Genomic DNA, 11,167 nt, shown 5'->3' on the forward strand with positions numbered 1-11,167 from the left:
ATCAGACTCTGGATAATTTGTGAAGTCTTTCACCTTTCAGCCAGCAAATGACAGCCTTGATCTTTTATTACAGAGCTCTGGCTCAAGTTTTCCTCTCCATTCAGTGCGTACTGCCACCAGCCAGCCTTTCTGCACTGCTGATTTGAGCAATTTCCTTCCCCAAGTGAGAAGCCAGCCAAATGCCAGTTCACCAGGGAGAAAGCAGACATTCTGCTCAAAGTGCTGTGACACTGTGACGAGAACTGTCACCTGGGATGTAGGGTATTGATCACAAATGCAGTCCCTGATTGACAAAATGTCAACAAGCTGTACAACGTTTAGTTTCATGCCTTATTTTTGTGGCACATTAAAAACCAATCGATCGCCTTACATCAGAAACTCTGCATAAGCACCTTGTGACAGACAGCAGCTTCAGTTGCGGTCTGCACTCTTAAGATGATTCTCTCCTCATGAACATCCAGACACCCTTTAAAGCCATCCAGAGTTCATACAGGTTTGCTGCAGCAGCTTAAAACTTACTTTAAGGCTAAAGCCTTTCTTTAGCAAACGGTACAACTGAGGGCATCTTCGGGTAAACAACACGTTTCGAATACCACTGCAGTAAAATGAATATTTAACAAACTCATCCTATAATTTGGAGTGGAGAACAAATGGAGTCACTAATTGCAGTAACACCCTGGACTAAAGACATCTTTTAGTCCCAGTGCCTGTTTTTCTTGCTGTTCTACAGATATAATTAGTTCTCAGAGGCCAGAATTAATGGTACAGCACCAGGCTTCACTAATGCAGGCAGCCTGCCCTGTGGGCTCTGGCAGTCTGCTCTGCGGTTAACGAATAACAGGGGACACACTAACTCTCAAGTAATACGACCGCTGACAAATGTCGAATTTTCTCATGTAGTCTCAAGGATGTGAAGTGCAGCAGTCTGAGACCACTCTTCTCTTTTTTCCCCCAAATCAGGTTCGCATCATTTTTTCTGTGAACAACCAGTCAAGCTCACCCACGGACAACCAAACAAACTTACCATACAGAAAGTGTAAATAGGGAAATTAGTGTTATACAAAAACATCTGTCCAACCTTTCCAGCTGTAACACAAATTACAACGCTGTCACTTCATTAACTACTTCAGCACATCAGAAAGAGCACTGTTTTCTCTCCAAGCTGTGGTGCACTTTTCCGAGTGTAGACACGTGCAAAGAAAGAGAAGAAAATGCAGGACTGCGTTCAAAGCCGCGTTGCCAAATGGCGACGGCATATTTTTGCCCCACTTATAATCTAATTTGCATCTGTATCCTATTTGTAAGGGAATAAAATTCATTCAGCAAACGCTCAGGGCACAAAGCCTGCAAACCAAAGACTGGCCCATTCTTTGACCGAGGCCGAGCTATTCATTTTGCACAGTTGGGAAGTGCTGCAATTTGTACTGCATTCAACAGGACTTTCAGCATGGCTGACTTCCTTACGTGGATTAAAGGGAAACCAAACTGTAACAGTGCAATAACACTGTCATCAAAGCCTGGTACACAACACGAAGAAACTGGTTTAACATAACTGCAGTCAGTCGCCTCTTCTTTAAATAAAAGTTATGCTTTTTAAAAATACAGTATAATCACATGGTATAATATAAGTGCTATTTTGCTTCTAAAAAACAATAGTGTGGTGAATATTACTCTAAACTCAAGCTGCCAACGCAGCAGTGGCAACATTATGAGATAAAAAATGGAATTGTGTTCAGAAATAGCAATAAACTAGAGCCTGAAGACAACCAGTGGAGTCAAGCTAGTAGGCAGCATCTACAGTGAACATGGGAGCAAAGCAAACTCTATTATTCAAAGCTTAAGTTACTTTTTAAAATTGGCAGCTACTTTTACCTTTAAGGGTCACAATGTATAGATTATCAAAAATACTTTTCACAATTGTAATGTTTGATAGGTTTGATGGATTGGATAAAGAAGTTTAAAAAACGAGTGAATGTTTGAAGTTTTCTTTCCGTGTTTTCAACCAATAGCATCACGACCAATAGCATCTGGTTTGAAATAACCAGTAAGCCAATCTGGCAGGAGAACAGAGCAGTGGGTAGGGCTCCGAATTCATAAGTGGAAGGCTGTTGATTCAAATCCCACGTGAGCCACTGCAGTTATACCCCTGAGAAAGGGTACTTTGCACACAAATGCAAGTCATTTTAGAATAAAATTACACAGAACATGTACTGTGGAGAACGTCTATATTTCAGTTTGTTACGTGGGTGGGTGCTCCTACTGTGCAAGTTGGTTCCTAGAGGTAAAAAACCACTCCCTTCTCTCAACCTCTAATTGAAACAATTAGCCGTCCTGAGTTCTCCCACGTGGCCTTACTGCGCACTCTTTTCATGGCTTCCAGTTAAATAATTCACTCACTGCGTGGGCGAAGGCATCGTTACAAACAGTGCATGCCACACAACATACTGTACTTTAACTAAGTGAACAGCTTACTTCACTGTGAGGCGGGAGTAGAGGAAAGCAAAAGGGGGGCTTTCCCACTGCTCTTTTTACTTTTAAATTCATTTTCAAGGCAGGTTAAAAGCTGTTCCAGGATGCCGCAATACAACTAAAGAAGTGGATTTTGCATTCATGCTAGAAAATCGGTTAAACAGATATTGGCTCCAAGTGCCACTTTGATTTAATAGCAATCCCAGCAACGCAGCAGGGGAAGGCTGTTGTTTCTATGTATTTGCTATATAATTATACCAACGATGACCCACTAAAATGGAATGTGTAAAGTTTCAGTTCTGACCTCACTGTCACAGTATTTTGCCTTGGACAAGGTGATCATTAAAAATGAAATAACACGCAGTTCCTCAGCAGCAATCATAATGCATTCTGAAATGAATGGGAATTACAGTAAAAACGCCATACGTATACGGCACTTTGCGTGACGCATTAAGAGAGCTGTATTTGTGGGCGATGCACTGCACTGAAAATGTATCAGCTTGAGAGTTTTGGTCTGGGACACGCAGTATACACAAGACTCCTAATCTCTGTGCTCATAAAGGTACATTGGAGGGTCAGCTCCAATTATAACGCGCAGGGGTCTGGAAAACAAACTTCAGAATAAGATCTTTATTGGCCATATACAATTTCTTGTATTAGGAATTTGTCTTTTCGCATACCCCAACTTGCTCTCCATGATACTGACAGACAGGGAGAGAAGCTTGGGGTCAGAGCGCAGGGTCAGACATTTATATAGCGCCCCTGGAGCAGTTGGGGTTAAGGGCCTTGCTCAGGGGCCCATCCGAGTAGGATTCGCCCCACTGAATGGACTGCAAACATGATGAAATCTCATAAGCTCCTCTATACTGTAGCAAAAGAAGGACACATAGTATCCTACACATTGGGAAATATGAGGTTTGGCTGCATGTGGCATTCCTTAAACACCGGACAAATCTTGCAAAAATGGAGTGAAATATTCTAGGGAAATATAATGGGGACAAATTTAATTTAACATTCTATGTTATATGCAGAGACAAAATAATGAGAAGGAATAACAATAATCATTCTTCACAACAAATCAGCTAAATCAATGGTCATGTTAATTGGTCCCTTCCGATTGTAGCCAGAGCTATTACATAAGCACAAATGTCAAAACTGTTTTAATTTGCAGTAATGTGGTTTTGCATTATAATACAATGATGACACTTGATGCAATCTGAAGGTTCATACATATGCTTACAATGCAACTGACACTTAATATGTAAACAAGATAGCAGAACTGTTACAAAATGTATCCTATAGCAACATGTTCCGCTCTGAGCCCATGAACACATGCTGCCTGAGAACAACAGTTCAGTCTATACATTTAAGAAACCCTTAGATGTGTCATTTCAGAGATTTTACTTAAGGTTCGGCACATTGGAAGATGGTAAAATATCAGAATACATCTCGCCTGACACACCGAGTCATAACTCAATTTTTTTTTTATTCCAGCACTGCTAAGTTTTTTCTTGAAAAAGATACCTACTTTTAATCTGAAATTTGCTCTAGCCATGAGGTGATCAAGATTTTTCAAATGATATATATATATATCATTTGAAAAATATCTAAAAAGAAATATCTAAAAAGAAATTATTACAAGAGTAGATTATGGTTCAGCAACATAGCCACAACGTAAGACACTCGACATAGCAAGCCAATAATTAAACCATGGAATGTAAATAGAGCATTCTGCAGTAAGCTGAACAGAAAACTAAAAAGACAATATTCAAAACAGACCAAGATAGACTAATCCAAAAGTCACTGGATGGTATCATCTTTAACAGGCTCTGCAAGACCGAAAGGAACGAAAGCTAAAAATGCAGTATGTGTACAGATAAACACTTTACTTCCTCAACAAACCCTCCCACACACAGAAATAGAAAAGAGAGAGAATTTATTTAACCAATTCAAGTCTTCTGATGGCACAGTTACAGCCCTTAGGGTTGCCCATGATTTAGGGTGGAGGTGTCCTACCATTCTAAACAATCAGTTAAGTCACTGAGTGCACAGGAAACAAACTCTAACACTAATTAACACTAATTAACACTAACTCTAAAACAAATAAACAACACTAATTCATCTTGCAATTTTATTCACGTCAGCCAAAACTCTCACCCACAGCTGAACCATGGTAATTCTCAGCTGAGAGGTCTGAAGACTCTGAAGACTCTCACTGATGCCGCCAAGCTTTATTAAAACGTTGTGTGAAACCACCTTTTATGGAGACCACAGATTTGACCAGTGTTGCCTAGAAGTTCTGCTCTGCTTGGGAAAAGAATCAGTAGTTTGATTAAATAGACCGTGTTTACTCTGAAAGATAACAGACCAACACCAGGAAAGGACTTGTCTGCAATACTGCCTTAAAGGGTAACTTTCTTTCTGACACTTAAAAGTGAAAAACCAGAATTCACAAGCAGGATAGCAAAAACAGTACTGTTAAGACCTGGATATTTTTTACCATTTGTTTTTGTCCGTTCTTGAAGTGTCACTCCCTTCGGCACAAACAACCAGAACTTAAATATTTGAGACATTTTGTATCATAACAGTATGCAAGAAATTAGCTACAGTCGCTCATAAAGTACTATGGTAGCTATAAAGAAACACAGAACCTACAGTAAATCTTGATTAAAATCCACTGTCTTTCATCAGTTCTTGGTTTTCCTAAAAATGCAACATGGGAAGGGGCAAGCCTTGTCATAAATTCCCACTCTGGACTGCTCACATCAGAGCTAACCAACTTCATCCTGTTCATACTGGTGATTTACTGAACACACAGAATGCCCATCACTTACATTCCAGGATAGCAGCCATTCCTTTCAGACACGCGTGCCACGGGATCTTCAGCTGCAGCTGTCTGTCTGGGATACAGTGTCCCTGCCCAGACAGACACCTACTGTACCACCCTGCCAGTGATCTCACACCTGCCTCCTGCTAAACACAGTAGTAGCTGATATGCCACGCGTGACCCTACACATGCTTCAGCTCCTTTACATCACAAGATGCCCACCCCAGCCCCCAGCTGACCTCCTGCATACTTCATGCCTGAGGTCGTACCAGCAATTACAGACAGTCTTGAAGGCTGGCGGCAAGAGTTAACAAAAGTGAAGTCATGTTTAATCATTACACAGACGCTGCTTATCGGCAAGGCCAATTTAAGTCTGCAGACTCAGACTGCAGCTGAGTCTGCAGGAGAGGCAGGGGTGTCATTTCCAAAAGCAAGCCTTGTTCTGAGCGTGAAGGAAAAGTCCATTTTCTCCGGTGCTGCCACTTTAAAATGACACACACCTGATTTACAGACTCCTACTGCTAGGAGGAGGGCTATACCATACCTCTCTAGCACCAGCATGGCTTTTCCATTTCTGCAACTTCTCTTGTTGGACACAATGGGGCATTATTATTTAACTGGCTTCCAAGGTTTCATTTCATTGGCTTTCTTTTTAGGACACCTTTATCTCCAAACAATGTTTCAGTACTCCTTCCATAACTATATCAGGGCCTTCTTCTGCAAAGTTTGGCATCTTTTTTTGGGGGTAACTAGCTTCCGGCATTGTGTTTGCTTGTGTGCTCAGCCTCCAGCGTGTGGACATGCTCGTACTTACAGTATTAGTGTGATCACTTTGCTGTATTAATTTGGAAGACGGATCTCAACAGCCCCAGTTTAATTACCCCAACAGTATAAATGACCCACAAAAATCAATACTGGGATGTGACTTAAAAAGTTGTAAAAAATGCAACAGTTAAAATAGTTCAAATGCACTAGCAAGACTAAGCTGGTTTAAAATGCTGTGTACACTATTGATCACCATGTTACAACAAAACAAGCTCCATGGGATGTCTTCTTGTTTGTAACCTAACAGCTGTATATTCCTCCAGCTGACTTCCATCTCAGCCTGGAGTTATGGAAAACTATTTCTGAGATTGTTGTGTGTCATTTGACAAGTAACCTCTAGATGACTTTTTCTAATGCTTGTGAATGAATTTGACCACGTTTGGTGGTGATGATGCCTTGAAAGATTTGATAATGAAAATGACCCATGTCACTAATCCTAGCCTTCACACAATAAATAACAAGGGGAATAAATACTTAATCGATGTGGCAATGTGTACTGTATGTGCTCTTTAATTTTCAGGGTTGGTTAAGCAGATGGTACAAGACGTATTTCTTTACCCTTCAAGCTTGCATGTTTGCCCATTTTCCTAAGAAGCCAATACATTAACTAGAGAATTCCTGATTATGAAGGAGAGGAACAATACATTATGAATTAAAAATACATTAAATACAGGTCATCACATTCCTCTCAAGAGGATTTTTTCCTGTCAAACATGCCAAGTGTTCCCAAAACACGCAGTTAAATAACTGAACTCTTAACGGAACACTTAACACTTTAATAATTTTCAGCTCCCAGACCATTGCAAGTAACTTCAAAGCTCCAAACTCTGAGCAGAAAAAGACAATCCAGCCAAGCAACTTGCCAAGGATTAATTAAAGACATCAGATGCAATGATACTCAGCAGTTGTATCCTTAAGACCAGGACTGGTTAGCTGAAGTTCTGTAAGCTGGTGATTTCCCTAAAATAGAACATATGTATTAACACACTCAAGATGCAGTCTAACTGAGAGAACAGTGAGAAACAATGGCTGGTATGCCTCACCCTAGACACATTATGTTATGAGTCACTGATGAAACGTTCATATCATGACAACTTTGTTGCATTTGTTCAGGCAATTTCAGACAACAGTGCTGAATGCTTCAGCCCACACTGCAGTTAAAATGTATTTCACCAAAAACCCTCAAATTCTCAGTTTCTGGCTGTGATAGACAACTGAGACCTGTGCTATGTCTTGGCAAGGCTTCTGATTCACAACACCGTGCAGACCAGCTGGCCTGTATCAGCTCGAGTTGTGGAAAATCATGTCAATTATGTGCGCTATTTGAGGGTTTTATTTCAGTTGAACAGCTCCAAGAATCTTTAATAAGGTTAAACAAATAGACATTAACATACTGCCTGACTTGCAGACTTAGTACAAGGATTTCTCAAAAACCAGTACAATGCAAATAGAAGAATGTAAAAATGAAAACCCTCTTCCCATTAATTTAGCAGTTTTATGATGTTATTTTTCCCCCGTTTACTGTTAAAATACCTCCCCAGCAACCAAAGAAAACTGAAGATGGCTTCTTCAACAGCTAATACACTTCGCCCTGTCAAGAATCAAAATCAAATAGTGTACAAATGTTATGCAGTCATATTACAATGATAGACAAACACTAATATCTGAGGCACTACAGCAGGGCCTATAGTTCTTCATAACTGGAAACTTTAAAAAAATCTTCAGAAAATGCCCATCACACCAAAATCCTTTGTGCTATCCATAAAAATCTCATAAATAAATCACGCTCTTGCTTTATACTCCTTGTCAGCATATTACGCACAACTGTTTGTTTAACGCTGAGGTAGTTACTTCACTGGTGGTGCCAAAGTGCTAGTGTGAGATTGTGAATTAACATTTAAACTTCTGACTCTTTTAACCTTGCTGGGTGCATTTTAATAAATATAAGCCTGTGCTTTATAGTCCTTTAATTCCATTGTATGGCCAGTTTTAGCTTCAACTACTTAATTCTGACTGCTGCCAGTCCCTTTACTACAGGGAGGGACAGCACCAGCGAGGACTGTACATGGTGTACTGATACTTTTGAACTAATCAGTGTCCTTAGGTTTGGAAAGGCGCCTTATGGAAATAAAAGTCAATAATACTAATACTGACTTGGGATAAAAGTCTTCCACATCTCCCCTCCCTCTTCTCAACATTTAAACCTTTGATTCATTCACATTTCTTATCCATATACTGTTATTATATGAACCACGTATTATATAAAAAATTAAGATCCAAGCTGGAATAAAAATCCCAGGACTGTCGGGCTTTCTTCAGGACACATTCCCTCCGAAAATTAAATAGTGTAAAAAGCCATTCATTTGTGACATCAACATGCGTTAATAATCACAGCTAAAGACGCGAATTTACGTCAACCCCCCCTACAGATGTTTCCTGCGTAATTTTATCACTGTAACCATAGTTGCTTTGCGGAACCCCGGTAAGTTCGCCAACCAAAAGAGAACTACTTTGTGATGCAATAAAAATAAACTGGCATGAACCCTCTTCTTGCACTTTGTGAACACTGACAAGGGGGAACCGAATAATCTGACTTGTACAGGTTTTACTGCATCTGGTTCAACGGGGGGGTCAAATGAATATGGAATAAAAGTAAAAAAAATAATCAAACGTGGACAGCCGGCTTTTTGTTTATTCAAATCAATAAAGATTTTCTTCCACCCCAATTTACTGTATTACAGTCTGGACGTTCCTTCAACCTTTTCAAGGTTAGCTCTGGTCATGCACTTCTACAGTGTATGGTTACACAAGTTGTGCACAGCTCAGTGACAGTAGCCTTAAACTTTTAAAAAGTGCAATCGTTTTGTCTGTCTTTTGTCACTTCTGTAACTCCTTATGTGATGCTTCAATGTAAAACTTCTCAAACAGTCATTTTAAGCAAGGGCGTTACGCTTCAGGGGTCACACCATTATACAGATGGAGAGGTCTGGGGTATCCCCATTTCTTTAAGTCAGTGAAGCAGTAACACCCACGCCCTCCAACCAACATGCTGTACTGCATCAATATACCGTATAAACAAACTTACTCAAAAGTGACACCATTTAAATTGACAAATAACTACACTTAGTTCGAGAAAGTTAACTTATGGCGTTCCGTCATCAATTTCTTACGGTGCAGGCCGAAGCTGGTCAGTTAACCTCGGTTTGCAGCTGTTAAGAGGTGTAAATTGAGTGCGTTACCATTAAAAAAAAAACAATTTTATAATAGGTCAGTCTTATAATTAGAGTAAATCGGTATTGTACACATAGGGTCTTTAGCAGTAGAATGAAGTAGGGCTAACCACATGAATTCAACGCTGATGATACTGTATGGGCAGCTGCTTCCTGAAAATACAGAACCGCGGCGTACAGTGCCGCACTCTTCGTGAAAAGGAACCGATTTCTAGCAGAACGACTTTGTACCCGAGAGACGAGATCAACACAAATGCCCACGTTACTGCACAACATCTTGTAACGGGCACCGCGAAAGGACTTACAGCACGCAGAGGGCGTACGCGCCGCTGACACTCTCGCTGTCTCGCACGAGGAAACTCCCATCTCGACCGGCCCGGGCCAGCAGCTCCTCCGCCGCGGCTCGGCTCAGGTCCCGGTGATACCACAACGGAGCCGCAGAGCCCAGGGGAGACAGTCCAGCCATCATCGTGACAAACAAAAAAAAAAGACGTATCCCACAACTGTGATAAATACTATTTCCTGGATATGCAAATCGGTAAATATAGCCTGCGATAAGTACAAAACAGGAGAAATATCCCAGTTCACTTTTCAGCTCGTTAGAATTCCTGAAGGTCCGGAGTCGAGGATTCACTTTTCCCTTTTCCCTCGGAAATAAATATATGGAAACAGAGTGGAAAAAGTCGGATCCGTGGAATCATAGTACAGCATCAATGGGTCAAATTAAATATCACAGCGACAATATTGTTTTTGAACTGTGTCGATAAAACACAGACGTTAGCTTTCCGAAGTTATTTTACAACTTCTTGTCAGTCCCTCTTGTTTCGTTGCATTGAAATAGCTTTGACTGTATCAAAATGGAAATCAAATGGAAAAAAACATCAGTGAAACTTTCTGGACTAGGCTGCTTCAGAATATACCGAAATCCCGCTACCGCAAATCAAATTGCAGAGAACTGATGTTTACCTCCTACTGATTCAAGTACAATACGCAAGAACTATTTGCAAAGCACAGCACGGTTTTTACACGATCGCGTCCTTCCCTTTAAAATCCTTTCTTCCCGACTGTAAAATTCCACGATATTCGATTACATAAATATGAAATACACTTCAAGAGTGCCCAGGACATAGAATTTCAGAACTTCCCATCTTCTTTTCCTTTCTTGTTTTGATTTTTAAAAAAAACTTAACATCCACCACATCACAATTAAAATACTGCCATCCGCTGTTTGCCCATCCTTTTCAAAGCTCCATCCACCTTCCTCTGATAGTTATTCCTGTCGCGGCTGTGTACTTAATGCAGATGTTAAAAGTGAAAACGATATTTTTCATCCCGGGGCAAAGCTTTTCGAAATTCACGGAAAACCTCTCGCTCTCCATTTAAAACTCCAAACATCCAGCTCGGTAGCACTTGCTAAATAGGGATCCCCTTCCTACACTAAAGAGAACTTTTCCCTTTCCTGCTAAATCCTGTCCCTGGCGTCTCCTTTTGAGCGTGCTCACCACACTCAGACTTGAAAAAAAAAGTTACTGAGAAAACTTCCTGCTCTGTTACACCATTGGTGTAATTAAAGGGCCAGGTCGCTACTTACTACTCGAGGTCGCTGCTACGAGAAATCATCCTCATACAATTTCGTGCCCATGTCTTGTGATATTTGTTTATTTGCTAAAAAGAAAAAAATAAGTTCTATTTTTTTAAACCAAGATTTGCGCGAAAGGTTACCCTGCCGTGTTTTCAGAGATAAAATCCTGTCTTCTATAAGAAAATGTCTATATCTGAGATCCTCAGATCATTTAGCCACTAGCAACTGAAAATA

The 11,167-nt window shown here is 40.4% G+C and overlaps 1 protein-coding gene across 2 annotated transcripts in view; it reads right to left on the reverse strand.

Moving 5' to 3' along the window:
- inppl1a (inositol polyphosphate phosphatase-like 1a) overlaps nucleotides 1–10,854 on the reverse strand; it is a 51,289-nt gene extending 40,435 nt beyond the window's left edge. For both annotated transcript variants that reach the window (XM_069190121.1, XM_069190120.1), the window contains exon 1: nucleotides 9,657–10,854. In XM_069190121.1, the coding sequence (XP_069046222.1) occupies nucleotides 9,657–9,820 (164 nt within the window). In that variant the 5' untranslated portion in view covers nucleotides 9,821–10,854. The remainder of the gene's footprint in view (nucleotides 1–9,656) is intronic.
- Nucleotides 10,855–11,167: the final 313 nt, after the last annotated feature.

The sequence above is a fragment of the Lepisosteus oculatus genome, chromosome 5 (genome assembly GCF_040954835.1).
Source record: "Lepisosteus oculatus isolate fLepOcu1 chromosome 5, fLepOcu1.hap2, whole genome shotgun sequence".
NCBI classification, from domain to species: domain Eukaryota; kingdom Metazoa; phylum Chordata; class Actinopteri; order Semionotiformes; family Lepisosteidae; genus Lepisosteus; species Lepisosteus oculatus.